This window comes from Platichthys flesus, chromosome 18 (assembly GCF_949316205.1).
Source record: "Platichthys flesus chromosome 18, fPlaFle2.1, whole genome shotgun sequence".
Taxonomy (NCBI): Eukaryota; Metazoa; Chordata; class Actinopteri; order Pleuronectiformes; family Pleuronectidae; genus Platichthys; species Platichthys flesus.
The window spans coordinates 5,092,800-5,108,355 of record NC_084962.1 but is presented as its reverse complement, the minus strand read 5'-3'; the positions used below and the strand labels follow the sequence as shown (position 1 = coordinate 5,108,355).

The 15,556-nt window shown below is 41.0% G+C and overlaps 1 protein-coding gene across 5 annotated transcripts in view; it reads left to right on the top strand.

Annotated features, from left to right (window-relative positions):
* The first annotated feature begins 151 nt into the window (after nucleotides 1–151).
* The window catches only part of LOC133973650 (kinesin-like protein KIF13B), a 33,904-nt gene continuing 18,499 nt past the window's right edge, over nucleotides 152–15,556 (top strand). For 2 of the 5 annotated variants that reach the window (XM_062411635.1, XM_062411634.1), the window contains exons 1-15: nucleotides 153–466; nucleotides 1,647–1,729; nucleotides 2,878–2,971; nucleotides 8,746–8,758; nucleotides 8,852–8,912; nucleotides 9,444–9,536; nucleotides 10,652–10,832; nucleotides 11,320–11,407; nucleotides 11,566–11,700; nucleotides 12,459–12,571; nucleotides 13,425–13,536; nucleotides 14,031–14,243; nucleotides 14,344–14,454; nucleotides 14,648–14,782; nucleotides 14,916–15,046. In XM_062411635.1, the coding sequence (XP_062267619.1) occupies nucleotides 1,660–1,729; nucleotides 2,878–2,971; nucleotides 8,746–8,758; nucleotides 8,852–8,912; nucleotides 9,444–9,536; nucleotides 10,652–10,832; nucleotides 11,320–11,407; nucleotides 11,566–11,700; nucleotides 12,459–12,571; nucleotides 13,425–13,536; nucleotides 14,031–14,243; nucleotides 14,344–14,454; nucleotides 14,648–14,782; nucleotides 14,916–15,046 (1,550 nt within the window). In that variant the 5' untranslated portion in view covers nucleotides 153–466; nucleotides 1,647–1,659. Of the gene's footprint in view, nucleotides 467–1,646; nucleotides 1,730–2,877; nucleotides 2,972–8,745; nucleotides 8,759–8,851; nucleotides 8,913–9,443; nucleotides 9,537–10,651; nucleotides 10,833–11,319; nucleotides 11,408–11,565; nucleotides 11,701–12,458; nucleotides 12,572–13,424; nucleotides 13,537–14,030; nucleotides 14,244–14,343; nucleotides 14,455–14,647; nucleotides 14,783–14,915; nucleotides 15,047–15,556 lie in introns of all 5 variants that reach the window. The other 3 variants (XM_062411633.1, XM_062411632.1, XM_062411636.1) reach the window with 3 other exon arrangements.

The window sequence follows — 15,556 nt, the reverse complement described above, 5'->3', positions numbered from 1 at the left end:
GTGTGAGTAACTTTAATCCGAGTCTGATTGTGTGTGTGTGCGCGCGCGTGTGAAAGTGTGTTTGTGTTTATGCGTGTGCGTGTGCGTGTGTGTGTGTAGGTGCGTGCGTGTGAACCTGAAGCTCACTTAAATCTCAAATCCCTTTAGCTGCGAGTCGACATGGGTTGACTGGTCTCTGCGGGAAGTTTCAGGAAATGCAACAGGTGGAGTCGGGAGAATGAGCCGAGCCCTGCCGCGAGGGTGTCATTTCATGTAAGGTTTCATTTGACAGAGACGCCATGGATTCTGTAGTTCACTGTCTTGCGGCGCTCCATTTATGAACGGTCATTTTGAGCGTGTTTGAACGTCCTCTCCGTGTTGGGCTCTGTAGCGTCCCATGCTAGCTGCTGCTGCTTTCTGCCGCTGCTGCTGTGTGCGCACTCGAAGAAGCCTGCGGGACAGAAGCCACTGCGCGCTGCTCAACCCGGTCAGTTCCCTGCTCTTATTGTATTTACACTTTATGTCTGCGTGTGTGTGTTTTCCATGAGCTGCTTTTGAAGGTGCGATTGAATAGAGCTGTCATTGAATTAAGCAGCGGTCGCTCTCTCCCGGGGGGTTTATTTATAGAGACGTCGTATCTCGCGCAAAGAAGTTTCAGGAGCTAAATAATTGTAGGATGCGTTCAGGTGTAATTCAAGGGAATTAGTGAAAGAAGTAATTAGATCTTTTACTCGAATAAAGGAATAATAACTCCACACTTTACAAGTAGAAGTATTCCATTCAACACGTTACTTAGGTAAAAGTATGTGTCAGGAAAATGTACTTAAAGTATGGTCAGTAAAAGGTCTCATGGTGCAGTAAAATGTTTTACCATTCTGTCTGATGCATTCGGGTTAATATCCCTGCTGCATTCATTCAAATGTTTAAAGATGAGCTCATTTGAACTACTTTACATACTTAGTTTGTTTAATCTACTGCAATGCATAATGTTCTATAAGATCCTCACCAGGAGATCATCAGATTTCAGTGAGAACCATGTTTCTCTAAAAAGTCTTGTTTTCATGAGCTCAGAAAAAAGCAGCCTGATTACATAATTGTGATGAAGCACTTTCCAGCAAATGCAAGAGGCTTTTTAGTCGGTTGATTTCGAATTTTTCTCAACACAAAAAATAAACACTCCAGTCTTCGGTTTATCGCAAACACTGAACATGAAGATATCTGGTGGTTTATACTGTCATCTGAAAAGTTACCAAAGCTGTTGGACAAGGAAGTTTCAGGAAGGAAAAACGACAAAGTTAGGGGTCGATGCCATTACTAATATAAAGTACAAGTACCTCAAATGTGAACGTCATCAATTTAAACCTACCAGGGACAACTGGTGGTGTCCTTGTGGAAAAAATGAATGGATGGAAACAGAAAAGGAGCTGCTCTCCTGCAGCGGATTTCCAAGTCCAGCATGTGTGACATTACACAAAGGCTTTGAGCCACATATGAACAGAGGGCTGTTGGAGACGTAGTTCAGGATTACTTGAGTAAATTAACTTAATAACTGTCCATTGCTGTAAAAAAAAAAACTGCATCTAACCGTACTTTAAGAGTTTGATATGAGTACATACAGTACATACTGTAACTGGTTTCACTTATGTCCATTCATTCAAATACCACAGGTCCAGTGGCATCATGGATGACAACAGCCTCAGTGACTCCAATGTAAAGGTCGCTGTTCGTGTGCGACCCATGAACAGGAGAGGTGAGTGTAATAATGTCCGAGAAACCATGTGTGACACCTTTTCTGTTGTGAGTCCATACGGCAACACATTCATGTGATTTTCCCTGAGTTAACCACCATGTCCACCTCTCTGACGGAACTTTATCAGCTCTGCAGTGGACCATATCTGTTTTGGTGTTTGCTCTCTTTCTGAGTTTGCGAGGCCATGGCTAATTTAGTTAGTTTAGTTAGTCTTGGACAAACATGTGGCTCCATTCCTCTCTTTTACAGTTCCTACTTCTTCTCTGTCAGGCTCTGAAAAGGTCTATTTTGCCCCTTCTTTTGGGAAAGTTTGGCAGGAGTGCCAACGGAGTGAAAGTGGAAAATTTAGAGGAGAAACTGACATCACATCCTGACAGTAAATGGACTGTTATGCCTACTGAGGGACCTGTTAAATGCACTGTCACTGGCCTAAATAACTCTGACAACAGCTGAGCAGGACCAAGGCTTCAGCTTACAGACGTTTGTGTTCCTGAACAACAGTAACATGATTCACTACCCTTTACTGTCCTTTTACATATGCATAAAGATTTACGGTTTTTTTTTTCAGAAAAATAAATATACCTTTCCAAGATTAACCATGACCTCACAAGAATGCATGATACATATGCCTTGTCTCCAGCTCTGATTGGAAGCTCCAGTGCTGTCCTCACCTTTTAAAACCTCCCACTGCAGTACAGGAATGAGGAAGAGGCGTGACAATGCTTTCCCTTATTGTCTGAGTAGTAAACTGGTCGTAGTGTTTGCAGGAAGGAGTCCTGTAAGAGTCATCATCAATGAAAGTAGTTTTTGCCTCTCCTCGTTGGCCTGTTTGCATTTCGATCTCGAGTACAACTGATACACGCTAATAAACACATGCCACTTGTTATTCTGCAGTAAGAGCTGTGTCAGAGACAACATTTAGGATATATACGAACAATGCATCTTAAACTCTTTTACTATGTGCATTATTAAGATTAGAGAATGTGTTTTTACCGCACATTTCACATCTATATTTTAGGTCAAAAATATAATATGTTTTACTCAGCTCACCTGTAAACATTATATCAATGATTGTTTGAGGTTGTTTATGTTTTCATTTTATCCTTAAAAATGCATTATTTTTCTTCTTGTCTTCTGTTTAAATCCAGAAAAAGACCTAAAAACAAAATGTGTGGTGGAGATGGAGGGGAACCAGACCGTTCTGCACCCGGCCCTCACCAACATGAACAAAGGAGACCCTCGGTAAGGCGCAGGTTTTTAGATGCTACCTTAAAAAAACGTTGTCTTCCTTTGGTGCTCAGTTCATAAACCTGATGATTATATATCTGATTTGACAGAATAAAAAAAAGTAATTAATAACTCAACTTTAATGTTACATTAATTCTGTTGAGGGGCACAAAACACAAAACACAGAAGGCTCCACCCAGGTATTGAATTTGGACTTGTCTCTGAACTTGTTGTTATTGATTTGGGATTCACTTGTTTTCACCTGGAGCTTGAATTGGGACTTGATGTTTTTGACCTGGGATTTGGTATAAATGTTAAATGGTCTGTATTTATAAAGAGCTTTTTTCCAGTTTTGATAACCACTCAAAGTGCTGTACAGTACAGGCTACTGCCATTCACCCACTCACAAACACATTCAAGCAGTGCATCAATTGGCAGGGAAACTTGTTAGTCTTCATTTGGGACCTGACATGGGTCTTTTTGTATTGACTTGTGATTTAGGATTTTAATTGGGGACTTGTTGGTCTCAACTTGGTGCTGGACTCGGGATTTGTCTTATAGGACTTGTTGGTCTTGACTCAAGATTTACTGGTCTTCATTTAGAACTTGAATCAAGACCCATCCCCTTGGACGTTGTAACTGAGGATTGAGACTTGTGACTTGCAAAACAATTGTTTTACGAAACAATCGCTTGATAAAATTAGGTATAATAATCTGCAAGAAAAAATATATAATCCTTCATAGTCTTCCTGCCTTGACAGAATCTGAACACAAACAATTTTTTATAACAATTACTTTTCTCTGCTTTCTCTTTGCGTTAGGATGGCAACAGCAGGGTGTCACTACTTAGATCCAAGCTCAGTTTTCCCTTGTTTAATTGTGCCCACATTATACAGCATATACAGTTCAGGAGTTCCATTGATTTATTTCCCTCAGGATTGCCGGCAGGGGAGTTTGCACAGACTCGCACTAGTTAGCACACAGTTGTTTGGAAGAAGCTCTGATCTAAAGGCTCACCCCGCCCAACCTCCTTCTATTACTCCTTCCCTACATCATTCCTCTCTTTACAAAGGGTGTGACTGTTCCAGCTCAGTCCTGCTCCGTCAAGCCCTGATTAAAAGCAATAAGAACAAAAGAGAGGAGGACAGTATCAGGAGTCACATTCAGGATTCAGAAAGGAATTACTTTGTCTTTGGTTTGCTGGTACGATATCAAACCTCACATCACAGGAGTGTATCAAAAAGCAACACAATAATAGATGTTGTGGCTACAAAATGTGCATTGATTGTGTTGCATCCCTCCTTGTACGCTTGCTGTTGACAAAGCAGTCCAGACTTCCTCCTCTCCTCCTGTAGCAGTGAGTCAGAGCACTGCAGGTACATGCTCCATGGAGGCTTTCTCAGGTTACCTTCTTCAGTAAAAAGTATTTTGGCAACCCTCCACTCACTTGATGGTATGAATGAGTGTCTTTGTGGACAGACATAGGCTCGTATTTCATAGAAATCCTATGCCTCTTTTTCTTTATCAAATGTGTGAATGTATCTTTAAGTCTATTTTCTGCCCCGACACGCTTCAGCGGTATGTTTCTTCGTTGGGGCTTAGAAGTGAACAGGTTTTACAGGCTTGGTGCAACACACACAAGCACTTCTATGGGTCTAGAACAGCACCGTTTTTTACCATCCCAAATTTGAGATAAAGTACAAAAATGTAGATATGCAGAAAGGATCTTACATGATTTTATCACCTCATGCCTTAATGACTGCAAACAGCCTTTTCTCTGGTGTTAATCAGTAAACCCTGAACCCATTGCAGTCAAAATTCAGCAGCTATAGGCTTCTAACTATATTGGGGGGGGGGGAGCATTTGCCATCAGGGCCCCAAGGCCCTGTATGAGGCTGTCTGAGTCAGTCTCTTCATTGAAATCTCAACTAAATAAAATACATATTGGAAGGCACATTCCTGAATTGTGTCAGGCTATTTTCGTCTTTTATTTCTATTATTTTACTACTACTATAATTTATGTACTTCCTACTGTATTTTAACCATTTGCTCTCTTGTTGTGAAGCACTTTTGACTTTGTTTTCATGGATAAAGTTATTGTAATTCAAGTGATTACCTGTTTCGTATGGTAGCAGAAGTGTAAGAATGAACCATTAAGCAACTATTTAACAAGCATTTGAACTGGATGGTGTTGGTTTCTACTTGGTTGATTAGTTTTCCAGTAGACTTTATTCTATTATGAGTATCTGTGCTCAGAAAAGCTTTGTTTGCTGGGGGAGTCACATGCAGCGCTACACAGTTTTTGGTTAAGTCAGCTCACTGCCTGACAGGTTTAACTGAACCGCTATGCTCAGCCCTCAGGGGGTGTTAATATATTACTACACCCTTGGTACCTGCAAACAGGCGCATACAGCGGGGGCTGTCAGACCCTGTGGTGGAGATTAATGAAGCCTTGTTTCTGCTTTCAAAACTCCAGGGCTCCCAAATAGTTGGCAAACCTGTAACACAAATTAAAAGCACATTTTCATTAATCCCAGTTTCCCACTCATGCTGAAAACATGCCTCGAATTGTTGCAGGGATGTTTATCAGGATAATGAAACTAAAATTGTGTGACTTTCTTGTTTGGGCTTGGCTCTGATAAGAACCGACTTTTTTTGATCTGTCTGAAGCATTGCAAATGTTTTTGTTTCATATCCTTACTTGGAGAACTGGTATGTAAAGTATCTGCAATATCCACCCATGCAGAGGGGATGTGTGTTATCAAACGACTCCGATCTGTGATTGTGTTGTTTAGTCGGCCTGTTGGTCAGAGACCTGACCCACAGTCCTCCTCCCTCTCTTTTGGTGACTCCTTGGAGCTGCGAGGCTCTGCCAGTTATCTCAGGAATGTCCCTGCCAGTCAAGCAGAGGACAGGACTTAATGTTGCTCTTTCATGCACCAGCCAAGGCTCACATAGGGAGGCCTTGTTTCCAAATAGTCCCCTCATGTGTGTGGCCATGACTATGTTTGCAGCCTTTTTTAACCCCAAACCGATATTTCTGCCCAAGCAAAGAATCCGCGTTGTGTGCGTTTTGAGTTATGAGTGGTACTATGGTACAAATGGGGTTTCCCTGGGGACTGGGTACTAATGTTAAAAGATGATTTATTTCACCCCAAGAAACACAACTATGGTACCACAGTTTAAACACATTTTGTAGCCTATCCCAACATGATTTTCCATTTTGTTATTATATCTTCCTTTTTAAATAATTGTGTTTACAACCTAAATTCCCAGCATTATACAAGACATATCAACCAAGGAAATTGTAATCAGTTTTATTTTTATCTGTCTTTATTCTCTGTGGTTTTTAGTTCAATTCTGGAGCAGCCTTTTTTCCTTCGTCATGGTTAAATGTCCTTGTTCTAGGACAGTGTCTATCACCGTGACTCGAGTAAAACTTTCAACTAGCAGTTCTTGTTATTGAGTTCGTTGCTGCTGTGACACAGCACCTTTTTTTTATATGGCAAACTGTAAGCAAAACAGAATCATGTTTCTGGCCATGTGACAAAGGTACAGAATATGAGTGAGTACAATGTTCACTCTCCTTATATCTGAGTCGTGAGCTGATATATAACTGACTTTGTTCACAGGCTAACTTAGCTACATATAGTTATCTTAGTCTTTTAGCCAAATGGTGCCTGCTGTTCCCCCAGTACGTTATGTTCAACATCACGATCGCACCGAAAACTTAAACAGACTCCTAACTCTGTCTAATACAAATGTGTGATGTGATGGACATCACCATGGAGCTGTGCTGGAGCATAGAAGATGTTTGACAATTAAGTTTGACGTTTGCTTGCTGGAATGTGGAGATCTGTGAACTGAGTGATGCGTGGGATACTATTGTTGTCTGCTCTGGGATGAACGTAAAACATAGTGACAACTGTGTTTTTAAAATGTTCTGGTATGAATGCAGAGATTTAGGCCTGACCTTTGACACTGGGAGACACTGAGCTTGATTCTCAGCGAACCAAGAGGATCGACAGATTCTCAGGCTTCACTGCACTCACAACTCCTTTTGATTCCTTATCCTTGAAACTCTCCCTTTTTACTCCACCGACTTTGACCTGCAGTTGCGTCACTTTTTTTTTGCTAGCGCTGCTGTTCCTGCTCTGGTGGCGTGGTCTGTTGTACTGTTCTTAACAAAGAGTGAACAAGTATCTGCTTGGGAACGTCGAGTCACAGCATTGACACGTCACTCATTTTAATGAGTCACTCCTCAAGCAGAGAGACAGGCTGGAGCAAATCCAGATAAGCATGGACGATTTTAAGAAAATGGGATCCCCTAAAACAAACAAACAAACACACACGAACGCACACACACACGAATGAACGCACGCGCACACACACACACACACACACACACACACACACACACACACACACACACACACACACACACACACACACACATTCTGGTACTTCTATCTTAGTGACATTGACATATGGGGCGGCTGTGGCTGAGGGGCTGAGGGGTAGAGTGGTTGTCCTTCAACCTGAAGGTCGGCAGTTCGATCCCCAGTCTGACCCATCTGCATGCCGAAGTGTCCTTTGGTAAGATAATTAACCCTGAATGGCCCCCCATAGAACTAAGTGCTGCAAATAGATGCACTGTATGAATGTGTGTGTGTGAATGTAGAACTGTACTGTAAAGCGCTTTGAGTGGTCATCCAGACTAGAAAAGCGCTATATAAATACAAAACCATTTACCGTTTACATAATGCATTCTCCAGCCCCTTACCCTTACCTTAATCACACCTAAATGCCCAACACACTAACCTTCTAACCCTAAGCCTAAAAGGAAGTCTTAACCCGCGAACAAGCCTTCGAAAAAGTGAAGACCAGGCAAAGTGTCCTACATTTCCCAAATTGTCCTCACTCTCTAAGGTCTATTCTCAAAATTGTCCTCACAAATACATTATATAATATAATAACTACAAGTGTACACACACACACACAGTTCTTCTCTCATTTTGCTTCCTTTATTCAATTAAAAGAGAATGCCCTGAGGTAGAAAACTAAAATGAATAAAATAACGTATTTCATAAGAAAGCATTTATTTTGAGAAATAGCTTTTATTCGGGTGGTTTGTGGATTTTTGGGGCAGACTTGCCAGAACATTTGAACCAAGGCATCACCTTGAAGTCTTGGAAATTAAAATGGACATTTTAAAATTTCCCTAAACTTGAAAAAAAAATGTTTGCAGATAAATAGACAGAATTCTTTCAAATGCTACTGCACATCATATCAGAGCCTTGTAACCCACTAAAATTAGTTTGTGACACCACCTGAAAAAAATGGATGGAGTCTTGTGACTAAAAGGTCAGTGACTCAAGGCTCCCCAGACTTGCTGAGAAAATGTCACTGTGAAAATAAAGAAATAGAATACTCTCCAGCTGTGAATGTGTGATTCTGACTAAAAGTGAAGTGAGAGGTCTGCTGAATCACGACTCTATGATAATTTATCACATTCAGCAAAATTCCCTTTGCTTAGGTCAGACTCAGCTGGACCACAGTGCTGGTATTGTTAGTGTTGCCTCTGTTGCCATGTGATAAATATTTTCATCTTGTTATTATCTTGGCACGTTCCAAGCTTGCTATGTTTCCTCTGGTGTGTGAGTCCACATGGCTCTGATAGAGTCACAGTCAAATTATAAACCGCTTAGTTTGTTTACAAGTTCATTTTTATTGTAGCACCAGTTATTTACTGTGATTTTTTTTTTATTTTTCCTCTCTTCTGTCCCCAGGAATCAGCCAAAGGTAAGTGTTTAATTTGAACAACATTAAAAATATTGTGCTGATTTGATGGCCTCTATTCCTAATAATTGTGTATTTGTGTTTCTTTGTCATCAGGCTTTTGCCTATGATTACTGCTTCTGGTCCATGGATGAATCTCAAAAGGACAAGTTTGAAGGTCCGCTACATTTCCACAGTGACACAGAGTTTCATACTCTGCTTGATTTGTTGCTCTGTTTTTAGCTCATGTGTAACTTCACTTGCTCGGTGACTCATTCCTCCATCTTATCTCCTGACAGAGTGTTTCCTGATATTCACAACTATTTATGGAGTGTAGGAAAGGGACTGGATGGAGAGTTACAAACCATTTACATTTTGATTAGTTCTGTGGGCCTATAGACTGTAATGGTCTCGAACAAAACAATTGTCAGGGGGTTTCTGAACAGTAATATTTCAGCAGCCACAGTCAGATGGATTTAACGTGAATAAAATTCCCACCATGTCTATTCTGAGATAAGAGTCTTCTGTTGAAAATGAGAGACCAGTAAATCCCACACTTATCTCCCCAGAAAAGTGCTTTTTTTTGTTTTTTACTGTCTTTCAGTTGTCTACTCGTACTTTCAGGATTTTTACTGAAAATATAAACATAGATTTCTGCCTGTCCTTTGTTTTGAGGTATTAAAGTGATTGTTTTCTGATTTATGTGCAGGTCAGGATGTGGTGTTCCAGTGCCTTGGAGAGAGCCTGCTGGACAACGCCTTCTTGGGCTACAATGCCTGCATCTTTGCCTATGGACAGACAGGTAAATGTGCAAACATCTAAGAACTAGGGTACATGACCTATGATAGTGTTGTGGCGTGCAGTGTCACTGTTTCTGTTAAACCTACAGAATATTATTGCACCTAGTGAGCCTAAGTGCCATTTCATTTCTACAATTACAGTGGTAATTTGTTGGTGGGCAATGTTGCCTATCAGCAAGAAGGTACTTGATAAAATCCCAGCCCGACCGAGGTGTTCCTGTGTTGAGTTTGCACGTTCTCCCCGTGTCGGCTTGGGTTTTGTTCAGGGACTCCCACTTCCTCCCACAGTCCCAAAAAATGTGGATTGGTGTTAAGTTGATTGGAGATTTTAAATCATCTTTAGCAAGCGCAAATGTTTTTCTCTATAGCAGTTTTTTGACATGTCCTGCTGAGGATCGCTGGAGAATTGTGTCCAGACCTTCTCAGCATTTTGTCTTTCACACTTGCACAACGCAGAGGGAGGTTCTCTGCTCAGATATGTTCTCAACAGTAACAAATCCTCTACAGGATTCAGATCAGATTCAAGATCTCTGAAATACTTTCTCGAGAAATGGACACAAATAAAAAAGTAATTTTTGCTGAATCCGGGTAACAAACAAACAAAAAGTGTAATAAGTATTGCGGTATGGTTTCATTAATAGGACCAAAAGAGGTATGAGACACATCATTGTTTTGATGGTTGAATGATGCCCTGTAATCATCCACACTGCTGTTCACCTGGAAGAGTCAGAGTCGTCTCTTCACATTTCCAGACACATTTTTTGTCTCAACAAGCCATTCAATTAGCTTTTTATTCAAGGGTGTCTCACTTTGCACCACATCTGAATTGTCGCCTCTCAGACACTGTTAATTTGTTCTTATCACATTTTCATGAAGGCTGAAGAAGTGTTGTGTTGTTTATTTATAGTCATACAGATTTTTCTCTGCTGGAATCATTAACAGTACTCCCCAGAATATATTAATTTACACTTGGCCTGTTTTATTTTTGCACTTGTTTATATGCAGCAAATCCCTGAAATCTGTCCCCACAGACAACCCATGTTGATTTGCTGACACAGTTTCATTCATTGTAGACATTTGGAGTTATATGCAGTAACTGTGTTGTGTGTATCTCCAGGCTCTGGGAAGTCGTACACCATGATGGGCTCGGCGGAGCAGCCTGGTCTGATCCCTCGGCTCTGCAGCTCCCTGTTCAGCCGGACTGTGCAGGAGGCCCGAGAGGGAGAAAGCTTCACTGTGGAGGTCTCATACATGGAGATTTACAACGAGAAGGTCAGGGACCTGCTCGACCCCAAAGGGTGAGAAACCTGTTTTTTTTGTACAGCTGACTTTAAAATGGGGAGCACTAAAATATTGAATGTGCCTGACCCGACATATATCATCTGTGAGCCCTGCTGTGGCTCTGTTTTGAGATCAGCTGGTCCTCCTGGTCCTCCTAATTTATTTTTCAACTTGTCTAATACAAAAACAACTTTATTAGACCTTCTTGTCAGTTGAGTCCTCCCATGAATTAGTGCTCACTGTTTTTTAGTTAAAATACTCACTCTATTCACTGTATATATTTCAGTTTGGAGCAAAGTTCTCGGTTCATATATGTGGGTGATCAGATGATGGTATATCTATCTCCTGGTTGTAGTGTTTTTAATTTCTTTCTTCTAAGATAGTATATTTTGATCTGTTGTATAAGGGCTGCTGTTGAAAAAATACTGTATTATTTGATTTTCAAACACATTTCAATTTATCATTTGTGTTACATACGTGTCTTCTGTCTTCCTTTTTCTGTAGAAGTCGACAAGCGCTGAGAGTTAGAGAGCACAAAGTTTTAGGGCCTTACGTTGACGGCCTGTCCCGGCTGGCTGTGGCCTGCTACAAGGTACTGCAGGATTTTATGGGAAAACACTTTATGAATTTTATCTAATTTCTGTTTTCTTTTGCTTTCAATACATTTGGTTGACTATGGAGGAAAATTGTATGTCATAATCGTGGATATGGATTAGACATGTTTGTTTGTGTTGTCTCCGTCTCTGACAGGACGTTGAGTCCCTGATGTCAGAGGGAAATAAATCTCGCACAGTGGCGGCCACAAACATGAACGAAGAGAGCAGCAGATCACACGGCGTGTTCAACATCATCCTCACACACACACTCATGGACATGCACTCTGGAGTAAGACACACACACACTTTGACACCACATGGTCATAACAATCCTTACACTAATAATATATTTACTGGTAAAAAATAAAAAAGATTCATCACAAAAGACAAACACTCAAATAAATGCATGAAAGAAAGAACAAATGGATGATCTAAAAGACCCCAAAGTGTCACCAGCGTAACAGAGCTCCAAATGAATCCATTAACAGAATGTCATGAATGACAGTAACTGGTGTTATTTGCAGAAACTTTGCGAATCATTCAGACGAGTAGAGATTTAGGTTTTACATAAAATATTCACTGTCAACATTAATTTGATTTAAGACTGTGATAACAATTCCATCACAGTTTCCCAGAGCCCGAGTTGATGTCTTCAAGGTGATTGTTTTGTCTGACCGTCCAAACCACACGTATATTTACTTTCCACGGATATAAAAGAGAGGAAAGAAGCAAATGTTCACATCGGAGATGCTGAAAACTAATCATGTTTAAGTAGTTTACATAATGGATAGCAACTAAATGTTTATGCTGTATGGGTTCAACTTGATATCATCTTATAATGTCTCAGTCATTTAGTGTTATGAATTTGACTTTTAAATATGATGAGCAGAATTTTGCAATTATGTCTGCAGCATGGCTCCATCAATTTCAAAGACAGAATTGGTAACAGTGGATCTGATGGACTGACGGATTTTAGAAGTAAATTTGAATTTAATGTAATTTGATTCGATGAACATTTGTTTGTCTGCGTGTTTCTGTTTTTGCTAGACGACTGGCGAGAAAGTGAGCAAGCTGAGTCTGGTGGATCTGGCCGGCAGCGAGCGGGCAGCGAAGACTGGAGCAGCAGGGGAACGACTGAAAGAAGGCAGCAACATCAATAAGTACGACAACCACCAATTCTCTGGGTTTGATTACTGGATAGAATCATGTCTGTGTTCCTTAGAAATTTTGGTTTTACAATACTCACTGGTTTGGGTCTTTCTGGAACGTTGTTGATCTCAGGTTATGTCCACACTGCTACGTATTTATTTGAAAACGGCCCTTTAAAACTAAAACAATCTCTCTTCGCACAGACTGAGTATAATCCCCATTTTCAACACGCCTGAAATCTCAGACCACGCGACCACTTATGTACACTGGTCACGGGCAGGCATGTGTGTCCTTCTGGACATGGGAATTGTTGCAGATTGCTCGTAACAGCTCATCTCCTACACATGTAAACAGTGTGCTATTGTAAAATGCAGAATTAAATTTCACAATAGCTGTTAGCAAAGACAACGGGGTCAGCGACACTTTTTTATACAATATCCACACTGGTAGCTGAGCCCAATGCTAGTTATTTTCATGTGATAGGAGCCTGACTAATCAGCGAAGGCTATGTCGTGACTGAAAAGACCCAATCAGCAAGCAGTTGTGAGTGTCTATGTCAGTTTCCAAACATCTCTGTCTCTGCCCATCCAGTCTAAAACATAGCCCTGGAATTTTCAAACTAAAACAGGTCCAGCAGCGTTTCCAAACTGCTATGTTTCAGCAGCTCTAAAGCTCGTAGGACACTGTGTACCGCACTTTTAACTGTATCAACATGAAGAGTACTTCACATGTTTGCACTGCAGTCTTTCAGGCCAATATTGCCTTGATGTATTAGAGTCTCTGACCCTTCTCTGTTTTCTTCTCTACCCATTACCCTTCTCTGCCGCCCCCCTTTAACCCCCTCCCCTGCGTCCCCTTCTCCAGGTCTCTCAGCACTCTAGGGTTAGTTATCTCTGCCTTGGCTGACCAGGGAGCAGGGAAGAACAGGAGCAAGTTTGTTCCATACAGAGACTCTGTGCTCACCTGGCTGCTCAAGGTACACAGAGAAAATGACAGACCTTCTTAAAATGGATTCCACAACGGGAGAATGTTTTCTGTGCACGACGTTCATCTTGTTGTTGATTAATTCACCCTCTTCTGTTTTCCTCCTTACCTTTGCCATATTTCCCATACTGAACAGTGTTCAAGTATTTAGAAGATAACCAGTTCCTGCTCTCCATGCCTTTTTGAATACACAACAGGGTAGTCTACAATATGTTTTTCTTTAAATCTGGTGTGCTTCTTTGTTATTTTGTCTTTTAAACTTCAAGTGGAAAAAGGCTCCTATTGTTTTCGTCTTTAATTTCCAGCTCCAGATGGAATGATAATATTTATATGTTGTTTATAAAACCCTGATTTCCTCAAAACTCCAATGCTCATAAATCATAAGACTTTAACACATGGATAATTTTATTTCCAAATCAAACTGGTGGACTTTATTGTGTAATTTTCATAATTGTCCCTGAGGTTATGGGTTATTTCTGAATGCAGGACAGCCTGGGAGGGAACAGCCGCACAGCCATGGTCGCCACCATCAGCCCATCAGCGGACAATTACGATGAGACGCTGTCTACCCTGCGGTACGCGGACAGGGCAAAGAGCATCATCAACCACGCTGTGGTCAACGAAGACCCCAACGCCAGGATCATCCGAGAGCTGCGCGAGGAAGTGGAGAAACTGAGGGAGCAGCTCACAGAGGCTGAGGTGCAGATGGATTCTCCTTTGTTCAGCATGTACAAGTAGTATGATTATTGAATACTGTGAAAAACACAGCGGGGTATGAAACTCTCTCTGTCCCTCTCAGTCTATGAAGGCTCCAGAGCTGAAGGAACGACTGGAGGAATCAGAGAAACTGATCCAGGAAATGACAGTGACATGGGAGCAGAAACTCAGGAAGACTGAGGCTGTCGCGCAGGTAACACACACGCACACACACATGCACAGACACACTTTCTCTCTTGTGCTCTCTTTCTTGTCAATTCTTTTTACTCAGTAAAGTCCAGCAGATGCATTAATCAAACTGAATAGATTAACAGCGACAGAATAGAATAATTACCAATTGAAGTATTCAGTTCATGTATTAAATATTGAGCATGTGTTTCCTTTAGGAGCGTCAGAAGCAGCTGGAGAGTCTAGGAATATCTCTGCAGTCTTCTGGAATCAGATTGGTGGATGACAAGTGTTTCCTTGTCAACCTTAATGCTGACCCTGCCCTCAACGAGCTACTGGTCTACTACCTGAAGGTACACACACGCACACAGAGACAGTGCCGTTGTCTGTACTGGGCCTTTTTTTAAGAGGCTAACGGACGTACACAGATACATTGTTTGAAAACACACCGGTGGTCCGACAGTCCTCTCTGTGTCTCATGTCCAGGATCACACATGCGTGGGCTCAGCCAACTCCCAGGACATCCAGTTGTGTGGGATGGCCATCCAAAGTGAGCACTGCGTGATCGACATCACTGAAAACAACAGCGTGGTGCTCACTCCTCACCGCAGCGCTCGGTAAGTGGTCAAGCCGATGAAATATAAGTCCTCTTTGGTTCACGGTCATAGAGGCTGTGATGTCAGGGGGGGGGGGGAAGTTCAAGTTGTTCACAAGATTGTTCATCAATTAATTAATTAATTAATAAATCAATTATTGACTGGGTCAGAAATGACTATGTATCATATGGAAGTGGTTGCTGATAGTGATCAACACATGCTTCACATGCTTTTTCTCATTTATCTCTGTCTAAAGGACATTTAAATAAGTTTGGTTTATTCTTTTCAGTGTCCAAGACAACTTAAAACAAATAAATCTATATATATTTATATAAACTTACAATCTGATGCATGAAAAAAGTAGCAAGAAGAAAAATCTTATATAAACCTGCTATAAATAATATAACTTAAATGCGTATATATGAGGTTCTGAATGTGAACAGCCATCCTCACATTGATTTAGTCTGAAATGCTGAGAATTGTTTTTTTAAATCAGGAATCATGTGATTGAACTAAAAAGACAAACATAAT